The sequence below is a fragment of the Chionomys nivalis genome, chromosome 25 (assembly GCF_950005125.1).
Source record: "Chionomys nivalis chromosome 25, mChiNiv1.1, whole genome shotgun sequence".
Taxonomy (NCBI): domain Eukaryota; kingdom Metazoa; phylum Chordata; class Mammalia; order Rodentia; family Cricetidae; genus Chionomys; species Chionomys nivalis.
The window spans coordinates 10,979,154-11,005,503 of NC_080110.1; the positions used below are offsets into that span (position 1 = coordinate 10,979,154).

The 26,350-nt window shown below is 38.2% G+C and overlaps 1 protein-coding gene across 2 annotated transcripts in view; it reads left to right on the forward strand.

The window, feature by feature from the left end:
- The window catches only part of Eea1 (early endosome antigen 1), a 90,264-nt gene that overhangs the window by 26,152 nt on the left and 37,762 nt on the right, over positions 1 to 26,350 (forward strand). The window contains exons 3-14 of one of the 2 annotated variants that reach the window (XM_057757592.1): positions 1,437 to 1,562; positions 4,411 to 4,538; positions 5,419 to 5,473; positions 5,562 to 5,627; positions 8,781 to 8,820; positions 9,921 to 10,034; positions 10,586 to 10,707; positions 11,842 to 11,997; positions 17,030 to 17,146; positions 22,735 to 23,073; positions 23,800 to 23,949; positions 24,933 to 25,052. In XM_057757592.1, coding sequence (XP_057613575.1) covers positions 1,437 to 1,562; positions 4,411 to 4,538; positions 5,419 to 5,473; positions 5,562 to 5,627; positions 8,781 to 8,820; positions 9,921 to 10,034; positions 10,586 to 10,707; positions 11,842 to 11,997; positions 17,030 to 17,146; positions 22,735 to 23,073; positions 23,800 to 23,949; positions 24,933 to 25,052 — 1,533 coding nt within the window. The remainder of the gene's footprint in view (positions 1 to 1,436; positions 1,563 to 4,410; positions 4,539 to 5,418; positions 5,474 to 5,561; positions 5,628 to 8,780; positions 8,821 to 9,920; positions 10,035 to 10,585; positions 10,708 to 11,841; positions 11,998 to 17,029; positions 17,147 to 22,734; positions 23,074 to 23,799; positions 23,950 to 24,932; positions 25,053 to 26,350) is intronic. The other variant, XM_057757593.1, reaches the window with a different exon arrangement.

Consider the following 26,350-nt stretch of genomic DNA (forward strand, 5'->3'; position numbering starts at 1 on the left):
CTTCAACAAGGCCACACCTACTTTAATAAGACCACACCTCCTAATTCCTCTCAAGTAGTGCCATTCCCTGGTGTTCAAATATGAGCCAATGGGGAGCCATTCTTATTCAAACAGTCACAAGGAAGATTTTTTTTTTCCTTTTTTTTTTTTTTTTGGCTTATAGTTTTAGTGATCTCAGACCATGATTGTTTAGCTCCTTATTGAGCTTGTGTTGGGTAGAACATTGATCAGAGAGAGCATTACTGAGCAAAGGTCATTATCTCATGGTGTCGAGAAGTGGAGAGAAAGACAAAGACAGAGAAACAGGACGGTGCCAAAGACAAGTCATACCCCTCCAGCTCATGTCCCACTGACCTAATACTCTAGTTACGTCCCAGGGCTCCAGGTCTGCATTTGTTCTTACACAAAAAGTTACATACCTTTGTTCCTACTGCTGTATTTTCTTTACTTTGTTCATCATATTCTCAACTCCTTTATGTTCTTATCCTTTCATTATTGTATGACATAACCTCAAACTTTAAATCAGTGAGATAGCCCACATTTTAAAATGTGGTGTTGTTAGGGATAGTTTTTGTCTTAGTTACTGTTCTGTTGCTGTGAAGAGACACCATGACCAAGGCAACTCTCATCAAGGAAAGCGTTTAATCGGGGGTTTGCTTACAGTTTCAGAGTGTCAGTCCATCGTTATGGCAGGCAGAATGGTGGCACACAGGGAGACACTGGAGCAGTAGCCAAGAGCTGCATCCTGGTCTGTGGACAGAGAGAAAGAGACTGTGACTGGCATGGGCTTTTGAAACCTTAGAGCCCACCACAGTGGCACACTTCCTTCAACAAGGCCACACCTCTAATTCTAATCCTTCCCAAATAGTGCCACTCTCTGGTGACTGAGCATTCAAGTGTATGAGCCTGTGGCCCATTCTCAAACCACCACAGACTTACTTAACCCAAGAATCAGAAAGAAGCATCCTACACTGGGGATTAGTGATGGGGAAGATGTGATCTTTGCTGAGTGGAACATAAAGACTAAAATCATTTTGATTAAGATAATTTCTTTGTTGAGGATATCACAAAGATATTTTTATACTGGCTGAAACTTCTTGATCTAAAAGAAAACCTAACTTGCTAATACTGGGGTTCAGGTAACTATGGACAAAGTGCTTCAACAAAAACAATTTAAAATGCGAAAACCAGAGTGTTTGAGTCAAACCATCTGGGTACCACACTGAGAAAATGACCAGGGGAAATTTGTGATGTGAAGATGGGCACGAACTTTTAAAGTTCTATTTCAGAGATATCTTTCGTCTTTTGTGGCTACACCGTGAACTCTCCCTGATCCATACCCAAGAACGATTGTTTAATCTCTTCTTATACATGTTTGCAGTTTGCATGCTTGTGTTTTGTTTTACTGAAGACAAACTAAAGTTGTTATTTCACAGGGTTTCATCTGCCCTTTGTGTATGAAAAGATGTGTAACTGCTATTGACTTGTCGGAACATTACCAGGAAGTTCACACTGGACACGAGGCGAGAGGACAGGAGCTTCTTAGTGACTCCACTGTGACTGTGGGTCCTTACCTTTTGCTTTGACACCTTGGTTCTGGGTTGCTCAATATCACTTTGTTCCCCTGCCTTGGTGTTGGTTCCCTTCTATGCTATAAGGGAATGCGGATGGTTTTAGTTATGCATGCTTGAGAAGAATCAGTAAGGAAGAGGCTCTTGGGTCCTCTGCTTGGTTTCTTCTATTGTTTCCAGCCATCTTCTTGTGAACTTGGAAATAAATGTAAATGCTTAATATGTATACATACATTTTGTCATGAAATTTGAAATATAAAGTGGTATTTCAATATTTGTAGGATTATCTATTCATGCTTTATTAATGAATTATTAAAGCACTTACGTTAAAATGATTCTTGCATAGAAACATTTTGTGTCTGAATAGCATTAGAACCTGAATCTAAGACTGGTTTCATCTTTGTTTCGCTTCACTGGAGGTGATGCAATGCGCATCCTCACCATGGTGACGTGTCAAACCTTCCTCTGCAGCAGTGGTCCTCATCCTCCTAGTGCTAAGACCCTTTACACAGTTTCTCATGTTGTGACCCCCCCATAACATTATGTCATCGCTACTTCATGACTGTAGTTGTTACTGTCATGAATTGTAATATGAATATTTGCATTTTCCAGTGTTCTTCGGCGACCCCTGTGAAAGGGTTGTGTGACCCCCAAAGGGTCACGGCCTACAGGTTGAGAATCACTGCTCTCTAGGGTAGGCCTGCTGCATATCTAAGGCTGGGTGGGCGCAGTATCAGGGGAAATTTTTAGATTGGAAAGAATTTCTCTGATGATCTTGCTAATATGTTTCTTTTTAAAATTTGGTATTAAAAAGCAAAAAAGCATAACTTTTTAGTTCTTTCACAAATCTCAAAAGAATGAAACTTGGTACTATGTAAACCTATGAAGTATGACGAAGTATGACTTTTTCTATGAAGCATTTGTACATAAGAAGTGAGTCAGGCCTTAGATTTACTAGTGAAATGCAGTAAGTAGGGATATGCGTTTCTAGATGTACAGCTCCAGAACTGCCCTATATAGTACTGGCTGGGTTAGCGTTTAGCCGATAGTTAAGATCACCTGCACTGTTATAATAGGGAAAACTGAGTGCTGGTGGGAGAGCCAAGGGGAGCATGGTGCGACAGCTTCCTTTATTTGATCTTTATTGTTTATAGTGTGGCAAGAACACTTTCTCCAGAAGTGAAGTGGTAGTTCTGATTAGCTGTTGTACAGAGAGCAGTGCACTGCTTGGGGGAGCATACTCACAGACAGCGGTGGTCTCTTCAGGATAAAAGATGATATTCCTGTATCCCCATAAACAGACTCTAGTCACATAGACTCCTCAGAGTCAGAATGTACTTACCAGTTCCTACCATGCAGCTGTGCACCCAGGTGCCATCCTCGCATGCTTTCTGTGTGACGTTTGTCCTGAAATTGAGGAGCGTTTAGACTCGCCATGCACTTACTGAATACAGTGATTTATTTCTTCCAGTCAAATTAGTATAGTCGTATATAACTTCATGAGGTTTTCACTGATAATCATCTTTTATTCAATGAATTTAAATATTTTTGGTATATGACATACTCCTGCAAAATGGATTGCATGAGCAGTCTTCTAATTTACAGTGAAGGGTGGATTGGGCTGGTTGAGACTGGGAGTGGTTTTTGAATTGACATCCTTTGGTAGTTTTTACGAGTAAGTCAGCCTCAGAACTCTTGTGGGGTGTACGTGGGAGTGCAGAGGGTGGGGACCTATTTCTTCATTATTCATAGAAACTTTTGAGTGCAAAAATTTCAGATTAAAAGTTGAATGAGACTTGTTTGGTATATTGGTTAATGCTAAAATAAAATTTAGTACTTTGAATGCTACTAATAATTTATATACCTCTTAGACAAATAATTCTCAGAGAACCATGAGACCATTTCTGAGAGTTTTTGTAGCCTTTAACTTGCTAATATAGTTTGCAGTTAGATAGCCATGCAGTAGTAAATTTAATGCCATTTGGTTAATCATTGATTCAGTTCTATGAAAAGATACTTTTCCATATGTCCTTGATTCTTTTTTTGGAGGGGGATTGGAACAGTATCTTACAGTTTGTATCTTCCATAGAACTATTATTATTACACTCAAATAATAATGAGTACTTGTTGAATTAGGTCATTGTGAAGTTAGAGATAAAGGGCTTATTTAAAGGGTTAGGTCATCAAGTTCAGGAGATTACAGGTGTGCGCATCGCAGTAACTACACTTTCTGATTAGAACACTTCTCTAGCAGAGCTTTGTGTAAGACACTGACAGTCTTGATTTTTTTCCTTTTAGTGACAAGAATATTCCATTTTACTTTTTTTCTATTTCTGTGAACTAGATTAGAACAAATGTTGCTTTACTAATGGAAATCTACAGAGAATGATTGATGAAAAATGTTCTCAACTAATCTAGACTAGACAACATTTTAGCTGTCTGTGGTAGTAGGTATCTTCAGTCTTTAATCCCAACACTCTGAAGGCAGAGGCAGACTGATCTCTGTGAGTTCAAAACCAATCTGATTTACATAATGAATTTCAGGCCAGGCAAGGCTACCTAGTAAGACCCTGTCTAAAAAAAAAAAAATAAAAATAAAAAAAAGGAAGAAGAAAAGAAAGAACTAGTGTCTCGTACTAGAATTCATTTCTTTAAGAGCTATTAGGTGCAGCCTAAAAAGATGGCTGTGGTTTGTGAAATACCTTTGATTGATATAAAAACTGGGGCTTAACATTATAAATTACACTTTATTTAATGACATTTGACCATATTTCATAAATACAAAGTGTTATTCTTCAAAATGAAATATTTTAAAATTTTTTTGTGCTTATTTTTATAGGGTTTTATATGTCCCCAGTGTATGAAATCTCTTGGCTCTGCCGATGAACTTTTCAAACACTATCAGGCAGTTCACGATGCCGGTAATGACTCGGGCCTTGGTGGAGAGGCCAATCTTGCTTTGACACGGTACAGTATACTAGTTTTGAAATGTAATATTGTCACAGAATGTGCATGTGTTATAAGATTTATTACTTTCTGAAAATTGTAATGTTTTCATATTACTTAATTTAACTGTAGCACAAACTCTGCTCTGCATACTATGTGCTACGGTTTTCGTGTCGGATAAGGGCCTGGAGATTGAAACACACACAGAGACAGAGACACGGGTCACTCTTGAAACAAGAACGCCAAGAATGCCCCCTGGAATTAAGAATGCCAACTTTATTGTATTCAAGGGCAGCTTATATAGGGTCTCCTTGACCAGTGGTCCATGCCCTAACTCGCAGCTGCGAGCCCACCAGAAACCACTTCCCTGTCTTGTGCTCAAAGCAGCTGCAAGCACAGGAAAACAAGTTGTTTACAGGAAATTCAGGGTCTGGGGGTCCACAGTCCCCAACAGCCATCCTCAATTAGCATGGCCTTCCTCTCATTTCTAGCCCATCTTGCTTGCCTTGTTGTCAGTGTGAGTCTTAGGTGAGAGTAGCAGAATGGGAGGAGCAGAAGCAAGTCAGTGTTGCTGCAGCCACGTGAATGAGGGGAGAGCCAGGCCAGGCTAGACTGCACATCCAGAGTGCTGACAACTGCGTTAGGAAGCCACTCGTGCTATTGTTGGTAAACAAGCAGAAGACAGTTTGTTTCTGATCCAGGCACTTGACAATTATCTGATTATTTTCGTGAGAATTGTTTTATTTATGTGCTTTAAGAATAAAATTATTTTTATGAAGGCTTTCATACATAAAGCTTTCAGTGTTTTTTAGCCTCAAGAAAGCTATGACATAGGTAGGTGCTGGTTCTCACCTGTGGGGCTTGTAAAAGAGGCTGTTTCCTCTCTCCCATGCACCTGCAGAGATGACATAACACTACTCAGACAAGAGGTCCAAGACCTACAGGCCTCCCTGAAGGTAAGAAACATGGGAACGCTTGTTTATTTTCAAAGTTTCAGATTAAAAACTTGTTTTCACATTTACTAATTAAAATCTTTTTTATTAGGAAGAAAAATGGTACTCAGAAGAATTAAAGAAAGAATTAGAAAAATATCAAGGGCTACAGCAGCAAGTAATTGCATTTTAAATTCTTGAAGCATGTTTATTAATTGTTTATTTTCATTCTTGAAAATTAAGTATTACATTCTTTTGTAAGGGTCTTGATATAAATGACTTCCTGTTTCCTCGTTTACAGTCTATTGGATAGTCTGTATAATTCTAACGAATGAAGCAAGTATGGGAGGTAAAGATAAAGCATCTTGACATTTTCCTTAAGAATTTGTCATGTGTGATAGTGCATGTCTGTAATCCCAGCACTTGGAAGGCTGAGGCCAGACAGAGAATGAGTTCAAGGACAGCCTAAGATATATAGCAACACCCTGACTCAAAAAGGTGTCAAGAAGTGTGTGTGTGTGTGTGTGTGTGTGTGTGTGTGTGTGTGTGTCAATTAGATGTGCCTGGTGCATTTGTAGAGGATCTAGGTTCAGTTCCTAGCATCCACATTAGGCAGCTCACAAGTGCCTGTGACTCCTGGTCCAGGGGATCCAATGCCCTATTCTGCACACATGTGCTCGTTCATTATATAATTTAAAAACATATCTGTCTATATCTACCCATCTACCCATGCATCTACCTAAAGCCATATAAATTGCTTTAAAAAAGAAGCAGTTAGCAGTCTTTAAAATATCAAGCTATGTTATTCTATTTTTCCGACAATATACTTAAATGACTAAAAAATTAGCTCAAATCAAAATACAGGCCTCTACTTTCACGTCTCGTCTCACTGGAAGTGCAGTGGAGTTCCTGTTTCTTATGATAACAAGGCTGTCTTCTGGGAATGTCCATCAGAACCTGCCTGGTGATTTTTCACTCTAAACTTTGTTTTGATTAGACAATATATTCTGAAATACCAATAAAATATAATAAACCCATATACTTGCCACAGTGGCTTATAAAATTATCAAATCTTAAGTACTACACATAATCGTATGGCAGTGATAGCGCAGTGGGTTTGCTTTACCAGGATCACAAGCAAGCTTGGGCAGTCACGTCACCAGGATGTTGCTTTGTCACTGGGCCCTGGAAAAGGTTCAGCTCCGTTTTCTTTCACACAGTCAGCTGTCGGCTGAAATGATACGTGGTGTGGGACTGTTGTATTCTGTACAGGTTTATCTGCATAGAAATTCTTAATGAAAAAATGTTGATAGAGGGGATTATCTGTGGGTTCTAGGTACATTATCAAAATGTGATTTTATGAAAAATTTCTATCAGTAATATTTTGGAAAAATAATGAATTTTTATAAATCCAGAGATGGCCTGTTTTTTTAAAATAAAGTAGATGCCCCTCAACAGCCTTTATAAAGTAATTAGTAATGTGCTTACATATTATCTCAGCACACTGTAACTTTCAGTTAGGACTTTTCTTCTTCAGTCTTTGTACCAAGAATTACTGTCTGGATTGAAAAACGTAGATGCAACTCCGTGAATAAAAAGATAGCAGTCTTATTTCTGTTCAAAGACTTCAGTGTTAGTCAATTGTTTATAGTTCACTGGCCTATCTAACATGGAAACTACTGTTAAACAAGGTCTCAGTTATTTAGCCCAGCTGAGACTAGCCTTAAACTCCTCCATCTCCAGAGTGCTGGGATTATAGGCATGTGCCAGTGAGTCATATTTCATAAACATCTATAAATCCTCACTACTTGCCTTTCAGTGACTTTCATTTGGAAGCAGATACATTTTAAATATTATTATTAGCAGCCAATAGGTCTAAATCTAGTGTGTAGTAAAACTTATGATCTAGTTTATTGGGAAATCCTTTATTCTTTGAGATAGGTTTAACCCTTTAAAATAGGAAAACAATGTAAGAGATATTAATTTTTTGTTTCCAGTTCCAGGATAACTTTAACCTTAAGGGTTACAATCTTCTTTGCTGTTTGTTTTCTAGTTTTTGTTTGTTTTTGAGACAAGCTCTGGTTTTCCTGGAACTCACTATGCAGACCAAGCTAGCCTCAAACTGAGTGTCTGCCTCTGCTGGGATGAAAGGCATGTACCACCATGCCAGGTTTTCTAAGGGCTAAAGTCTTTATTTCTATGTTTTACGTTTATTTAGTGTGTGTGCACACATATATACACGTGGGTACCTTCTTACATGTGGAGGTCAGTTAGCAGCTTGTGAGAGTAGATTTCTTTTCTTGGGCCCTGGAAATTGATTTCCGGTCTTAGTGACAGGTGTCTTCACCCAATGAGCGATCATGTCAGCCCTTTATTTCTCTTTTACAGCTGATTGATGATCCTGAAAAAAAAATCTTTAATTAAAAATTTAAAGTGCTGGGGATGGAGCTCAGGGGCCTTTTATGCTCTGCAAGTCTGTAGCACTGACCTGTGCTCCCGTGTCAAACTGCCGCCCCCAAACCTGACACACACACCCTCTTTGGTTGTGATAGTTGATGGCACCTACAAAGTTATTAACTTTGAATTATTCTAGGTGTTTTGTGTGCTGATAGGGTATGATTGGGGCAATAATCTCTTAAATCACAGTGTATTTTTCCCTTTAAGTTCACAGTGCTTAAAAGAGAGAATACTTTGAACAAATCTCACAGGGAATACATTCAATAGATGAACATTAGCCATGTAGTGAATTTCACAATTATTAAAGTCTTTAATAATTTCTCAATGGTCGTAGAATCAGGTCCATGGTAAGGAAAATCTCATTAAAATTTGAGGTATACTTTGAGTGGTTTCCAAAGAATGATGCTTTCCAAAGAGAGCAGTAATGACGGGGACCCCTTCCTGATTGACAGGGGCTCTTCCTGATAGTGCTTCAGGCCTTGGCGGGCAAGACTAAAAGGCTAGCGAGTGTGACCCGGTCACACGGTTAGGCTTGTGTATTTGCAGGCTAGCAACAGATGCTAGTAGCTTATATATGGAAGGTGAGAGAGCGAACACTGCGTTCTGGAGGTGGGGGGGAGGTCTGTTATTCATTTCCTACTGATTGATGAAATTCTGCATGTCACCTAACACACAACACTAGATAGCTTTATACAAACATGAAAAGTTCTTGGGACTGGCCAACCGCAGTGAAGTCATGCTCGCCCTCTAATGGCACCGTATAGATCCGAAAGTAGAAGAACGACCAGATCTGAGTTTTACCCCAATCCTGCTGCTTACCTTGACAGACATGGCAGTTGTGTGGTGTTGATTTGTGTGTTCTGTTTTAATTAAGGAGGCCAAACCTGATGGATTGGGGACTGATTCATCAGCAGGTAATCAAGACTTTTTTTTCAGTTGTCTTTTTCTTCCTTCTCATCCTTTTTATTTAATACCTGATAAAGGAATTTTATTTATGTTTATACTTGATGTTTGTAAAACAGTAAAAATATTGTTTATGCTTTGGGTTTAGATAACTGTGTCATAATTTAGTCAGTTAACTAGTTCATTATATTCTGAAGTTATGGATAAACTAGTATATGACTACAGTATGATTGCTTAAAAAATTCAAGTTTATACTGGGAATATGTCTGTACCTCTTGAAGTAACTGATGAGATTAGTGTCTTGATAGCTGCTGTTAAGTGGATGGATGCTCAGAGTATATTCCAGGTTAGATGCACAGATTATCTGTTATAGTTAAGGGTTTATGTAAGAATGAAGTGTCAGTAGTGGATGGATGCTCAGAGTATATTCCAGGTTAGACACAGATTATCTGTTATAGTTAAGGGTTTATGTAAGAAGGAAGTGTCGGTAGTGGATGGATGCTCAGAGTATATTCCAGGTTAGACATAGATTACCTGTTACAGTTAAGGGTTTATGTGAGAATGAAGTGTTGGTAGTGGATGGATGCTCAGAGTATATTCCAGGTTAGACACAGATTACCTGTTACAGTTAAGGGTTTATGTGAGAATGAAGTGGTAGTAATAGGCATTGACTGAACATTGTGATTAATAAGTTTTAAGGCCATCATTGTTCTTAGTTACTTGAAGATTCACTTTCTGCCTTTGTCTGAAGAATGTAATATATTTTAAAGTGGGTTTGATGGTACATGTCTGTAATCCTAGCACTTGGGAGGCTGAGGTTCTACTTTATCCTTTAGCTGGAAAGTAAGATCTTAATTTTAAAAAAGCAAAAACAAACTTGACAAATATTTATAGATATTAGAGGCTATCCTATTTTTTCATTTATAAATGGTTTTTTTACTTGTACTCTAAATGAATTGCATATGCTCCATATTTTGAAATCTGAAAATATTCTTATAAAATTAGAATTGGATTTATATTGATTGTCTTTACCACTACGTGATTATGATATAAGTACTGAAAATTTAGCATATGTAACTGACATTAAACACATTGCTATGGTCTTTTTTAGAGCTACAGTCTTTAGAACAACAATTAGAAGAAGCCCAAACAGAAAATTTTAATATTAAGCAGATGAAAGATTTATTTGAACAGAAAGCAGCCCAACTTGCTACTGAAATTGCAGGTATATTAAATCTGATTTTTTTTTTAGGTAATAAATAATCCTTACTGCCGTTTCCTCATCATATGCCCTAGAAAAACCATTGAATATTTTAAGTGTAGTGAAACATTTGTTGTGGACTATGGAAGTGATATAGACTTTGATAATGAGTTTGTGTAAATTATTTTGTTTGTCCTTCAATTTTTTGATAGATTCTTCTTGAAATTTAAAGAAGATAAATTTTTTTTGATATGCTTGATTAAAAAGTAACATTTTAAATAAATTGATCATATATTCTTTAAATTTAATGCTTGGTTATGCTATCAATTATTTGCTCTGTATTTTTAAAAATTATGTGCTGTTTGTAAAATACTTCATGTATGTACATAAAATGCATAGTAGTATAGTATTCGGTAGAATTTAACGTCATATTTTTGGGTATATTTGTTGGTACTTAAGGAATGTAAATTGGACTTAAGTGTGTTAAAGCTTACAGATTAATATATGGAAATTTAAAAGATCGTCTTCAGAGTTAATATTATGAAACTAATATTTGTGTTGCGATCTTTAATTAGATATAAAGTCAAAATATGACGAGGAGAAGAGTCTCCGAGACGCTGCTGAGCAGAAGCTGACACGTGCGACAGAAGAGTTAAGCAAGCAGACAGCTGTCATTCAAGATCTGAAAACCGAGCTGGTAATTTAGGGACATTTACTACCATGTTAGTTATAGCTTCCTAATTAAAATGCCATCTATATGATGCTGGGCTTACAGTTAGGTGATAGAGTGCATGCCTAGATATATAAAGCTTTGAGTTGAATAGCCAAGGGAAGAAATGTCTAATAGTTTAATGAACTGGAGACAATAAAAATTTCCTTATACCCTTCCACCTACATATATACTGTATATGTTTTAAAAAGAAAACAGTTGTTATGAAGCTGTGTCTTTGAACTCCTTTACCCATTATTGTTTCTGTCCAAATGTAGCTGTTCTCTTCCTTAAGCATCTCCTGATCCGCATCCCTGCTGCTGTCCTTTCCTCACGCTGTCTTTGTTGTATTTGAGACAGGATCTCACCGTGCAGCCGAGGCTGGCCTCCGACTCATGGAGATCCTCTTGTCTCTGCTCCCCGAGTGCCGGGACTAAAGGCTTATTTATGTCGCCATACCAGACATTTCCTCACACTTCAGTTTTATAAATCTAGCTGGTTTTAGGATTGCCTCCAGTTGGATTTCTTGCTTTCATTTCAAATTCTACAAGTATAAAATTCAAGTTGCCATATTCCTTCCATGATCGTATTTGTCATTGGTACCACGACAGCGTCCATGGCTCAGTGCTCTCCTAGGGCTTTGCAACCTTGGACCTGTCTTTGGCATCTTTATATAGCACTCCGTAAACGCATGGATGAATTATTGCACCACAAGCAATCAGCTGGAAGCCCTAAACAGGCTTACGTCTGTCTCTTCTTCGTGTAAACGGTGTTGTGATAGCAGTGCAGAGGGTTGTCCTGTCCCCGTGGCTCCGTGCTGGCAGGAGCTCCACCAGCAGTAGCTCTCTGTTTTCATTGCCACCTTTAGTGGAGAGAAGGAATGTTCCATTTATCCAGTCATTGATGAATATGCACAGTCTGTGGAGGAAAGCAAATGTGGAATGGTAAGGATACTTGTTCATTTGCAGAGTGCAGCTTGATGATTCTGTTAAGTAGAATGGAAAGCGGGGGCTGACTTATTGGCGGAAGATATCATTGTTTAAAAGTTGTTCATAATGATTGTTTTTATTTTGATTTCTTTTTAGTGAGTTATTCTAAAATGTATATTATATGGTTTCACAGCTTCAGAGACCTGGCATAGAAGATGTTGCTGTGCTAAAGAAAGAACTGGTCCAAGTCCAAACACTAATGGATAATATGACTTTGGAACGCGAGAGAGAATCGGAAAAACTGAAAGATGAATGCAAAAAGTTACAATCAGACTATGCTAATTCAGAGGTAATGAAAACACTCAGAGAGGAATACATTATAGATCACTATTTTGCCTAATAAGTGATATATATGTATATATATATATATTTAAATATTGAAGGCTAGATGGTAACTGATGATTGACTTTTTTTAATTTGGTCAAAATTAAGATAAAACAAAGGAGATGTCATTTTCTACAAGTACAGTAACAATTTTGTTTTGGAAAACTAGAAATAATTTTTTTCTTTTTTTTTTTTTTTTAAACTGTTTTGACATGTGATCTCTCCAGGCTCAAGTCAGACTCGGTCACCTAAGTAGCTGAGTTGACAGGAGTGTACCATGGTCCCTGGGAAAAGATTTCTTTTTAAATAGTCTTATTTCTAGTTGATAGGCATTGAATGGTATGGATGAAATAATCTCTACAGTGTTCTCACTGGGACTGGAGAGATGCCTCAGCATCTAAAGCACACACCTCTCTTGCAGAGGACCAGGATTTGGTTCCCAGCACCCACAAGGTGACTCACGAGTCTCTGTAACTTCACTTCTAGGGGATCTGATGTTCTCTTCCTAACCTCTTAGGGCATCTGGCACACGTAGTGCCCAGACATACATGTAGGCAAAACACTTATACACGAAAAATAAGAGTAAATCTTTAAAAAAAATATTCCAATCTAGCTGGACAATGGTGGCACACACCTTTAATCCCAACACTCAGGAATCAGAGACAGGTGGATCTCTGAATTCAGGCCAACCTGGTCTATAGAGAGAGTTCCAGAACAACCAGGTCCACACAAAGAAACTGTCTCAAAAAACCAAAACAACAACAGAAAGAATATTAGAAAGAAAAGAAAATTTTATTTATATTTGAGAGATATACACAGGAACATGCTACAGCCTGATAATGGGAAATATTTCTGACTAATATTTATGAATTACTGTAAATTTAAGGGTTTTTTGTAAATTTGTACTTTTATTCATTTAGATTAAAATAATTTGGAAAGCAATAAAGAGATACCTCAAGGCGAAAATGTTATAACTGCAGTTAAAAGATCTGGAGCGAAGGACTCTAGTCTTTTTCCTCAAGTAAACAGGAATAATTGTAGGAACCAATGAAATTATTTTCTAGGAAAAATGTGCCTGGGTGAGAGGAGACTGGAACTGGGGAGGGGACGCACGTGGTTGCCGCATATGCCTGAGCGCAGAACGCAGGCACAGCGGAGCCCTGACTGAGGACAGCCCAGTCTACATAGTGAGCTCAGGTCAGTCAGGGCTCTAGAGTGAGACCCTGTCTGCATGAAGACAGACTTAAAAAAATGAGGAGGAGGAGAAAAATGACATAATTTAGTTCTTTGCACTCAACTTTGCAGGTTTTTACAAAAACTATGTCAGGTATTTTGAAACAAATTTAGAAAAGCATTTATTTTTGATTAATTGAAGAAGTTATTTCCTACTTAGACTGTATGTTTAGAGAATCAAGTTCACATTTAATTTACTTAGTTCACAGATACATAGTGGTGAGTAGAATGCCCAGGCACGCCAGATTTCTTAATAACTTGAAGAGTTAGACTGAAACTGCCATCAGACACGGGGGTTCTCGACACCACTAGATTCTGTATACCCCACTAGGTCATTTCGGATACTGTGTTAGCTTTAAACTATCTAATTTGATCCTATAAAGTTACTCGATCTGTTTTACCTGTTAGGAACGTGATTTTCAATGAGGTGTAACTTGCTTTCAGGACACATACTTAAAATAGAGAACCTCAGAGTTCCTCAAGCCCAGCCTTCCTCCTGGAGCATCCTGTCTTGCATTTCATCTCATAATTGCCTCATAAGGGACTTTGTGCTGCTAATCTTTTGTTTGCTTGGTGTTTGTTTTTATTTTGAGATAGGATCTTAATCTAGCCCAGGCTAACCTGGAACTTACTGTGTAGCCCTGGCTGGCCTCAATCTCATGTGTGTCTTACTCTGTGGGTGGCTGTGTAGCTGGGTGGCTGACTGGCTGGGTGGCTGACTGGCTGGGTGGCTGACTGGCTGGGTGGCTGACTGGCTGGGTGGCTGACTGGCTGGCCTGTAGCGTTCTCCTCTCTGTTCTCTCACTCGTTCCTCTTCTTGCTCCACATTTCTCCTCCTCTTTATTCTCTCTGCTGCCAGCCCCGCCTATCCTTTCTCCTGCCTCACTATTGGCCGTTCAGCTCTTTATTAGACCATCAGGTGTTCTAGACAGCATGTAACACAGCTTTGCAGAGTTAAACAAATGCAGCGCAAACAAAAGCAACACATCTTTATATCATTAAACAAATGTTCCACAGCATAAACAAATGTAACACACCTTAAATAATATTCTGCAACACCTGGGCGCATCCCTCCTTCTATTCTCACCTTTTTCCTCCAGTTTAGATTCCCCCTTTATTCTCTCTCCCTGCCAGCCCCATCTGTCCTTTCTCTGCCCAGCTATTGGCATTCAGCTCTTTATCAGCTTTTTATAATTATACAAATCCATAATAAAACACACCTTTACTTAAAGTAATATTCTGCAGCAAAAAGTATAACACATCTTTGCCTAGTTAAAATAATATTCTATAACAAAGTATATTAATGAAAAACTTACTAGAAAAATATAGATGTGGTTACTTTGATTAAGTCAGAATAAAGGCACATTAAAAAGCCATTAAGGAAATTAGAGAGATCAAATATTTTCTACCTGGGATTGACTCTCTGTAATCCGAAATACATTATTATTGATTATTATATATGCCTTTGGTTTATTTCTTTTGAAACTTACATACCTTATGAACTCAATAAATTTTTGTCTAAATGTTTATGAAAGTATATTTTCATTCTAAAGCATTTGAAGTACTTATAAATGGTTGGCTGTTTTATAGATTGGAGATAAATGTTTAAGGATTTAAAATTATTCCTAAAAGCCTTCATTGAGGTAAATACCAAAGAAAGCTGCAATGATCTTAGATGTGGTGTGATATTTAATGGAAGTGATGTTTAAAGAATCTTATTTTATTCCAAATTATCCTACTTGAATCCTAATTTTATGAACAAAAATGTTTCTGCAGGTATGGAATAAGTGTGATTATAATCATACATAACTATTTAAGAGTACATTTTAATATTAAGTGTGTTAGTCTGAGGCATTTGTAAGTGTGTTTGGACATTTTATTGTGTTCTCAGTGTGCATGTTGTCAGTACTGCCTTCCATCTTTCATCCGTCATTTTATTATTTTTTTCTGCTTTCTAATGGAGATGCTTAAATGTGAGGTAATGTGCTTTCAGAGACTTGTGAATTTTGGTGATATTCTCATCTGTCACTTCCTGTTGTCAGTTGCGATCTTAGAACTTCACAGACATGTTCATTTTGTTAAACAAGTTTTTATTCTTTTTAAATGATTATTTCTTGATAGTAGAATATTTAAGCAATAATTATAATTCTTTAGCACTAGCAGAATGTCTGGTCAAAATAACAGAATTGTTATTTTCCTTCATGCTATGTTACTGAACTTAACACAGTATTTTTAGTAGAACCTTTACATTACAAACAATTAAGAAACAATTGTTGAGGAAGATCTTGAGGCTTGAGTAAAGAGAGTATAGTGGTGGGAATCCACATGAAGTCCCGTGCAGAGGAAGCCTGGACCGATTGCAGCGGGTGCTAAACTGCACCCCAGATGCGCTTGAGCTCTCAAATGGCAAGGAAGGTCAGCACAGGCAGAGAAAGACCCTGGCGTGACAACTGTGGTGCTCTCTGCAGAGAAAACATATTTATGTCCTTTGAATTTCTCTTTAATCATTATTTCCCCCAAATCAGAACATTATCATTTTAAAAGGTAGAAGTGCCTGATATTGTGGACTAGGGAAGGGGAAAGTCTCATAGCATCCTCCTTCCCTCCGTTTCCTTACAGCTAATGTCTTTCTTTTGGTATATACTCTTCCCACATGATTTTTCTTAGTGATCACATTTAAACAGTATTCTAAACCAAATGTGTTTTATTAATTTATGGTTATTATAATAAATCCAAGTGCTTAATCATGCAATATAGTCATTAGTGTGCTTAATTAACTTCTGAAATTTGAAACATTGTTTTCTAAATGAAGATCAGCACCATTGAAAATACTTCAGGAAATAAGTCTGGACTCTGGATCTGTAAGAAATTAGTGGAAGGGTCTGAGCAGAGTTATTACTGCCTCAGCAAACCATATCCCTCCAAAGTTATGTCTAGGAGCAAAAATTATGATTACACATATCAAAGTCTTTTCATCATAAAGAACATATGCAATGGAAATTACTAATTTTAAGTATGTATAAAGTAGAGTCAACAAGAAATATTAGAAATACAAACTAGATTTGTTAATATCACCTGCAATAGCATACTGATGTTTGAGCTTTTGTGTATTACAGGTGTGGCTTTCCAAGATATTTGCCCATCTGACTTTTTTTTTTTAACTGTTTTTAAGTGATCAAGCTATCTGAACGATCAACATTAATTGATTTGTTATGAAAATGTTTAAATTCACTAAGACAGTTTTCTTTTCATCTGTTACACTTGACTATAAGGTCATGGTGCTTGTTTGGATAAATACTATCAATATAATCGTAGAGGTGATTCACCCAAATCAAGCCATATTGTATGTTTGAATATAAGTGTCTTAAAATGAAAGGAAAAGTTTTTGCTGCGGAAGCTTGGAGAAATTCTAGACATAATTGTTTTTCCTTTTTAAATTTGGGAAGTGCAAAGTATAGATTTAAAACCATGAAATTAAAAATGTAGTTTGATGTTAGTTCAGGCAGATAAAAATGCCAGCATTTCTCTTGATATATTAAATAAATGAACTTATGCATCTTGGCTGTATTTGTAAAATTAATTTTAAGCAAAACGTTTTAGGTGGGAGTATTAATGGTATTAGAATCAAGTTTTATTAGAATAATGGTATTAGAAAAGTTTCAAGTATTACTTCAATTTAATTGTACCAGCGAAAGAAAACAGACTGTCTTCAAATCTTCATGCACCTCCATTTTGTTTGCATTAATTTTTATTTTACTTTTCAGGCTACAATAAACCAGCTAAGAACTGAACTTGCCAAAGGCCCCCAAGAAGTTGCAGTATATGTTCAGGAAATACAAAAACTTAAAGGTTCACTTAATGAATTAACACAAAAAAACCAGGTAAGAGTTTTAAAGCTGCATATAGTGGTGAATAGATTTTATCTTCACTGTTTTATTTATACCACAGGACAAGATCTCTCTCTCTCTCTCTGTTAGTAATAAACGTTCAGAACTCTTCATATTGCAAAAGTGCATCTTATAGCAAAAGGAGGACACTCCCCACTGTCGCTTTTCTGAGCTCCAGGCAACCACCATTCTCTTGTATTTTCTGTTTTTTTTTTTTTTTTTTTTTTTTTTTTAAGACAGGGTTTCTCTGTGGCTTTGGAGCCTGTCCTGGAACTAGCTCTGTAGACCAGGCTGGTCTCAAACTCACAGAGATCCGCCTGCCTCTGCCTCCCGAGTGCTGGGATTAAAGGCGCGTGCCACCATCGCCCGGCTCTCTTGTATTTTCTGTGACGTTTACAATCCTAGGCCCCTGAGTCAGTTCATAAGTATTTGTGTTTTTGTAACTGACACTGTGTAACATAATACTCTGCAGGGTTCATCTGTGTACCTGATGTCTCTCTATGACTGAATGATACTGCAGATTAAATTCGATGATATATTATACATTCATTCGTCTGCCAATAGATACTTGGGTTGCTTTCATCTTTCTGGTTATCATAAATAATATGGCTTAGAACATGGATGTACAAATGTATTTGTAACCCTGTCTTCAAGGTACTGGGTCATATGGTAATTTTATCACATATCTGTACTTACATATACACATTTATAAGGTTTATTAAAAAACAGACCTTACAAATGAATAAAAATATCACATCAAAATCAGCTAGTCCCAAAGTTTATACAACTGAACAAACTATACAGTTAGAATAAGCATTCAGAATGTAAGCTGTGGAGCCTCATATTAAATTTTATATGTTCAATATCAAATATATTTTATCCATGACAGAATTAGAACTAGAAACACAATTATCTTTATATCCCGCTTTATAACTTGCATTCCCTTTTATATGTTGAATTTAGCCAATAATACGTGTGTGTGTGTGCGCGCGCATGGGATGCAGTATAACATGAAGACAAGGAGAAAGGCTAAAGGTTAGAGGATGAGGATAACTGAATGCAGATACATATGTATTTGTGATGATGGGAATCAAATTCAGGTCCTTATGAGTGTAGTATCAGATAAATATTTGACCACAGAGCTGTATCCTAGCCTTATTTTCTGCCCTTCCTTTCTTCCTTCCTTCCTCTTAAGAACTACTATATTGATTTCAGTTGGCATTGCGTGTGTCCTTTTACATTCCCATCTGCAGGTCACACGGTCTCATCACAGCCTCACCAACACGTGTTTAGGTTTTGCCTTTTACTTTTTTTTTGCCTATGCTTTAGGTAACAAATGATTTACTGACAAATTCAATTTCATGATTTTTTGCCTCTTTATTTCCTTTAAGAATTTTATCATCTTAGGTGTTATGTTTATGTCTTAGCTCTGGGATAATCCTGTGTACACATATGACAAAAGTCTAGTTTCATCCTGTTGCATGTGGGTACTCACTTTTCCTGATGCCATTTCTTGAAGACTCCTTTCCCTGTTGTGTGGTCATGGACCTCTTAAGTCATTTGATTACTGCCTTAGTCTGTTTTAGCTCCTATAACAACACCATAAACCGAAGAACTTAGAATTAGCAGACATGGATTTCTCATTATTTATTTTAGGACATCAAATTTTGGACAAGATCTTACATCTTGGCAGACTGTGCTGTCTGGTCCATAGATGGTGCCTTCTTGCTCTGTCCTTGCATGAGAAGGATTGAGGGATCTTTTTGAGTCCTTTTTTTTCTTTTTAATAAGGACACTAATCTCATTCATGAGGCTTTGTGTTTGAGAGGTTATTAGAGTTTAGACCAAAGTCTCCTAATACCTTTGCCTTGGGGGCTTAGGATTTGAAAATGTGATTTTGGAATCGCAGGGAATACAAAGCTTGTGACCATAGCAGCCATGTATGTGAATGTCTATTTCTGGGCACTCAGCTCCACTCATCTTTCTCTTTATGCCAGCATCGCTGTGTGATTATTAGCTTTGTAGTAAGTTTTGGAATCGGGAAGCATAAAACTGTCAGGTTTTTTCTGTTTTTGAGGCAGGTTCTTGTTATGTGGCTGATGCTGTCCTAGAACATGCTACGTAGCCCAGGCTGGCCTCAAACTCACTCTGTAGAGCAGGCTGTGCTCAAACTCAGAGATTGGCCTGTGGTAGGATTAAAGATGCATACCACCCACACTCAACTTTGTTGTACACATTTTAAAAATACTTTGTGTTTTGTAGTTAGGTACTTATTACAGGTAGTTCATTTTAAATATTAACTTTTGGTTTTTGGAAGTTTTATGCATTCATGCCCTATATATTGATAATACCCATTATTATAAGTAGACACTGTGAAGGCAATTTTTTCTCTATCCTTTTCTTGTAAAGGTATAATGAAGAAACAATCTTTTAAATAAATAAGAGGCCATCCTTTTGGCAATAGGGAGGGCAGAGGAATTACAGATTGTACAGATCCCATAGGTTGACTTACCCTGTTGACAGCTCTTAGATCTGTCACCATTCTCCATTTACCAGATTTATTTTTAACAACAAATACAGGAGAATTCTAAGAACTGGTTGATTCTTCAATATGATGATTATCTAGTTGCTCCTGTACCAGGTTCCTTTGTGGTATAGGGACAAGATTTGTTCATCGTAAAGAACTCGAGCCTATGGGTCAGCATAAGTGCCCTCACCAAGAATTTGATCTTGGGAAGTCTCAAGTCCTTTTGCTTTTCCCTGTTCTAAAATTTTAGCCTCTTCTCTGAAATAACATTTATACATCAGTTGAGACCCATCATCTAGGACTGCTGAAACTAACTGAAGCCAGTCATGTGGTGTCACTTTAATGCTAGAATCCCATGTCTTTACCATCTCCCTAACAAGTGTGGAATGCAAGCCATAAGTTATGATAGCTTGCTTAATTTTTTTTTTTTAGATCATTCATTCCTATAGGTATCCATCTACCTTCTTTGGATCTTTTTGGGTATTTAGAACTTGATGCTTTGTCAGTGTATATTACAGGATAGGAAGCTAAAACCCTGGGTAAGTCATCTCTGGCAGCTACTGGTATATTAAATCCTGTCCTTGTACCTTCTTTCCCTGCTCATCAGCTCCAATAATTTCATCAATTGTTTTAAATCTTTTTACTACTATCTTTTGTAAAGCTTGAATCTCCTGGACTGTATATATTTCTAGTGATATAATTGAGGCACCTAGCCTTTGGTTCTCATTCTGCACATGTCTGAAGTTTTTCTTTTAAAGATAACACCTCATCCTTGAACATTATTTGGATAGCATGCAAATTGCCATCCTGGAGAGATACTCTGCTATCCTACCATAACTTTTAAACAAATTTTGGTTGTCAAATTCAACAGTCTGATGTCTTTCAGATAATTTCTCAGTATCAATTGACATGGATTCAATTTGTCAAATTAATGTTACGCTTTTCAATAGTATTAATTTTTTTCAGGTAACTTGATTTTCGATGGTATTAATCGTGTCAGCTAGCTGTTCATTATTTGTAAAGACTGTATCATTTCTAAAAGTGCCTCATTCTTGGCTCTGTTATGAAACCATTTTCTTAAGGATATAATATGAAGAAAAAAACTGAGTTCCAATATCCAATAAATGGATGTATCACCATAACCATATAAGCCTTGCAGAATACAATCCATAGTTTTAGCAAAAAAGTTACTAAGTTTCAATGGTAATGTTGTCTGCCATTATGTAACTTTCAAGTTTATTGATTTATTAACTAACTTATGAAATCCGGTAAATTGTTTTAGGTGTATAATCTTTATTGTCCAGCAGGTGTCGTGGTTGCAGAGTCGTGCCTAGAGGCACAACCTGGTGCCAGGAATAGTCCTGAGCTGCTTAGGTTTACCTGCCTTGGTGTTGGTTAAATACTGAGAAATAAGCTTTGCTTGACAGATTAAAAGCAATTAAATCAGTTCTGTACACAGAGCAAGAATCCCAGAACTCAGGAGCCAGGAGTACAAACCGGAAGTTGCAGCAGGGAACGTGCCACAGAGGGGGTGATGCTTGGGAAATTTCCAAGTTGCTGCGGGCAGTTAGTTCCACTGTGGTGAGGGTTTTACAAAAAAAGCTTAGTAGGTAAAAAGTCAAGCCAGTGGGGGTGGGAGACTTTCTGTGCTGTGACCGTTTAGGCCTTTAAGCTGATCCACTAGGTAAGTGTAGAGTTTGGATCCACCTGGGCGCTAGATGAAGAAGGACATTTAAAAGAAATCCCACACTAGCTCAGAATTGAGAAAAATAGAGGGTAATTTATTTAGGGGTAGACTTACAGATCACAATCCTCTGCTGGAATCGGGAACAGCAGCCGAATCCAGCAGCTAGAAAAGAGGCCGAACATGCACTTTACATCTGCATAAATAGTATAAGAGGCCACACCCAAGAGGGCGGGTAACTTAAAGGCTATGGGCCGTAGGAATTCCTACAGCAAAGAAGAGACTGAACTTTAAAGGGAGTGGGGAAGACTTTGAAGGAGCTGGGTAGGAAATAAATGATGGAAACACAGTTCCATGCAGTGAGTTCTCAAAAGTTGTAAAACCAAAAATTCTCTTTCTCTTCTCTCCCGGTGTTGATCTGCTTTCAAACTCAGCTTTCTGCCTGTAAAAAGGTGTTTGACTGCTACTGATGACATGCCCAGTTCTTTTAGATCTCTCTGCAAATTAGTTTACCTAGTTTAAAAAGGTTTTTTTTTAAACACACTGTCTTATTTGTACAATAGTCTCTTTAAGCTGTGGAGGGTCAGGTTGTCCGTATTCCTGCGCCGTCCCTTCTTGCACGGTGCATAGCGAATGTCCAGTGTCCAGTGACAGATGAGGCAGAGCCTGTGAGTTAAAACGGTTCTTAACTTGTTTAAAAATAGTTCATGTCAGTTGTAACAGCAGTACTGAGAACAGTGTTTGGATTCAAGTTGGTTGATTCACATCTGTGATTGACGGTGGTATTTTATGTTTATTTTGCTAGTTCAAGTAAAATAAAGTGTGAGGCAGAGAAATATCTTTAGAGCATTACTTTATAAACCCAGAAAGAAATTTGAATTCATTTTACCTTATAACTCAAAAAGAAAAAAAAAAGGTCTTTTATCAGAAGGGACAAAACGGGCAGCAGTGGGTCAGACACTGGCAGGGCACGCGGCCCTCCCTGCTGTGCTGAAACTGCCCCTGCCCAGGAAGCGGCAGAGCCCATGTCAGAGCATTGCATTTCCCTAGTATTCGGAATAATTTTTACTGAAGGAAAAGTAGTTTCAACTTTTAAACTTAAGTAGGAACATTAACATGTTGCATCTCTCCCAAAGAATACAATATATATGCTTTCAGGTTATGACAGTATTTTCTGGGTAATTTTTTTTGTCTTATATCAGTATATTTTAATCATTATGATTAGTAATAAAGTTATGTCATAATTCTTATCTAAAGTATTTTCAGTTTTACACTGTAATACTGACTGCTGCTAATATATATAAAATCCAGATAGAGAAACTGGAACAGTGAAAAAGTATTAAAAGGTAAATTTTTAAATTGCTCTTTCAGAACTTGACTGAGAAGCTGGTGAAGAAAGAGGCGGACTACACGCACTTAGAGGAGAAGCACAGTGAAGAATCAGCGAGTAGGAAGACTGTCCAGGCAGCCCTGCATCAGAAGGACCTGGACTGTCAGCAGCTGCAGGCAAGGCTGGCTGCCTCTGAGGGCTCGCTGCAGAGGGTCCAGGCAGAGCTCAGTGAGAGGGCAGAGGCTGCTCAGAAGCTCAAAGAGGAGCTGCGGGAAGTGGAGAGCAAGCAGCAGCATCTCAAGGCGGAGTGTAAGCAGCTGCAGCAGCAGCGTGAAGAGAAGGAGCAGCATGGGCTGCAGCTGCAAGGGGAAGTCAGTCAGGTAGGCGCCACGGCAGCCGCAGCTCCTCGTGCCGTTTCTCACCAGCTCTGATGGCCATGTGATAGTAATTTGTTCATGCCACAACCTGTCATGTTAGATCTTTTTCATTTTAATTTCCCTTAAGGAAAAAAAAAGGTACCATTCACATAACACCATTGTGAAGCATTTATTAATTAACAAAAATTGCTTAGATGGTCCCCAGTATGGGGGACGTATGGGTCTTAGCTGTTACAGTCAGTTCAAATTGTTCACTATTCTTTACTTAATACTTAAGAATTCTTGGAATGCTTGAGATGAAGCTTTACTGTGTGTGGGTGTTTTGCTGACACATGCATGCCTGATACCTACAGAGTCCAGAAGAGGGAGTCACATCCCACAGACCTGGAGTTAGAGACGGCTGTGAACTGCTGCTGGGAATCAAACCAGGTCCTCTGGATGAGCAGCCAGTGCTCTTAAACTGCAGAGCCATCTCTCCAGCTCGAGACTCCCTGTGCTTTTTAAGGGAAAATAAAATAGGCACAAAATATGCAGTGCTTACAGTTTTATGTTTTATTATAGTTTGTGATTAAAATTCAGTTGTAGTTGAAGTTATTCTGTAGTATAAGGTGTGAAGGACTGTAAAATGAAAAGGTGCCTGCGGTTAACTGGTGGAGAACAGTGTAATAACATAGGTGGCACTGTGTGTGTTTACACGTGCATACACACACGCGCGCTTCTCTTTTAAAGTTACATAGCCGACTTCTGGAGACGGAGCGCCAACTAGGGGAAGCGCATGGCAGGCTGAAGGAACAGAGGCAGCTCTCAAGTGAAAAGCTGATGGATAAAGAACAGCAAGTGGCTGACTTACAGCTCAAGCTCTCTCGGTTAGAAGAGCAGGTAAGCTAGCACAGTAAATGCGTTGATACTAGGGCATTTCTAGACTTGATGCCGCTTACACATAGTAATGATTAGTTTTGTGTCAAGAACTTTAACTATAATTGTTATTTGCCATTGAAACATTTCTTTCTCCCCAGTTAGAATATCCTACTTATTCACTACATTTTAAATTTACTATGTCTTATTACTGTGTTCCTCAAAGTTCCCGATGGAAATGCACAACGTCCATTTTAGCTTTCGTCAGGAAGCCTTCTTGGCCTGATCCTCCCAAGGCTGCTGTGCTCCTCATACCCAGGAAGAACAACTTCCTAACGTGTAAACAATTAAGACTTCAGTTTTTGTAATTACCCCATAGGGCACGTAGTGTAGCTCAGTGGGACAGCTTGCCTAGCTGCATCACACCCTAAGCTCAAGTTCTAGTACCACAAACAAATGCCTCCACAGCATCTCATTGGCTGTACCCCGAGGACGTCGTGGTCGCTCAAGTGTCACCTTGTGGTTAAAGTGAATGCTGTGACTGAATCACGACTTATTTGTATTGAACAAATACTCTGGTTAAAATGTTAGTTCAGCTGTAGGCTTTTGTTTTAGAGGTAATGTTTTAAATGTGGTAGCAGATTAGATTCCTTCCTAGAATGCCATAAATATAACTATTAAAAGTAAAGGAAATGCAGACACTGTGGCTTAGATTATCATTACACATAAATTGTATATTAATTGCTTTAACATATAGGGATGCAGAACTACCATGCTGAACTAATGCCAGTCTGGAGAAAGATTCTTTTTAGGATGAGATTGGATGGGTAGAGGATGGCTTCTTAAGTCATGAAATTAAGATTCTATAAGTAATAAGAAACTGTTAAAGCTATTTCCCATATTTTTTGAATTTATTTTTTTCCAATTTGAGAATTGGCGTAATGCCAGCCATTTAAGGATGATTACATTATGTCTCCAATTCTCAACTAACCGTCCGCATTTTCTAGTTGAAGGAAAAGGTAACAAATTCCACCGAACTGCAGCATCAGTTAGAAAAATCAAAGCAGCAGCATCAAGAGCAGCAAGCTCTTCAGCAAAGCACCACAGCCAAACTCCGAGAAGCTCAGGTGAGTGTGCTGTAAGCCTGAACTTTGTCAGCCAAAGTGGATGAGATCCGCATTCTTTGTTGTGGTAGAACTGCGATGCAAATGGTCGGTGGTGAGTGCTTGTGATGGTCAGGAAAGTCTGTCTTCTGATTTCTGTGAGAGCAGTTCAAAACGTTGAAATTTATTGCAAGCACATTTGTTTTATATGATTCATAAACTATTCAAACATATTTATTAGATTTATCTATTAAATGGCCTAGTTAGACATAAAGATGGGGAAATGGCTCAGCTGGTAAAGTGCTCGCTGTGCAAGCTTGGAGCAACTCATAAAACTTGAGTTCATATCTCTGCCGTCCACGTGACAAGCTATGCACGTTGGCATGCAGTCACCTGTACTCTGCCGTCCACCTGACAAGCTATGCATGGTAGCATGCAGTCACCTGTACTCTGCCGTCCACGTGACAAGCTATGCATGGTAGCATGCAGTCACCTGTACTCTGCCGTCCACGTGACAAGCTATGCATGGTAGCATGCAGTCACCTGTACTCTGCCGTCCACGTGACAAGCTATGCACGTTGGCATGCAGTCACCTGTACTCTGCCGTCCACCTGACAAGCTATGCATGGTAGCATGCAGTCACCTGTACTCTGCCGTCCATGTGACAAGCTATGCATGGTAGCATGCAGTCACCTGCACTGTGCTGTCCACGTGACAAGCTATGCACGGTAACATGCAGTCACCCGTCCTCCCAGCGCTGAAGAGGAGGAACATGCTGGCCTGCCACTCATTAGTCAAGAGAAACCCTGCCTCACAAGCTGAAGTGGAGAAGTAATAGAGGAAGACTCCCAGTGTTGCTTTCTAGCCTCCACATGTGTGTGTAAACACATGAACATGCACACTCATGCACATAGTATTTAGTACTTGTATAATTAACATTGCCTGAACACTGAAAATATAATTGATTGGGTTAAATTAATATAGATTCTATTATTACATGGCCTAGAAGGTAAGAGAAATTAATTTTGTTATATAAAAGCAGGATACATGTTTGAAGTGAATTTGCCTTTCGTATTCATTCCCCCTTTTGTCATTTATTGGCTATTACTGGGTGTGGTATGGCAGTGGCTGTCAGGCCCTGCTCCGCACTGAACATGAAGCGTCAGTGTCCACCTTCTGGAAAGCACAGCCTCATGGTGTGTACATAGAAATTTTGTGGTGTCTGTGGGGGACAGTAAGTCATTTCTGCAGTATGTAGTCTTTCCTTCTGACACAGGAGTCAGACACATAGAGATTAAAAATACTCGATTTATCACTTCTTT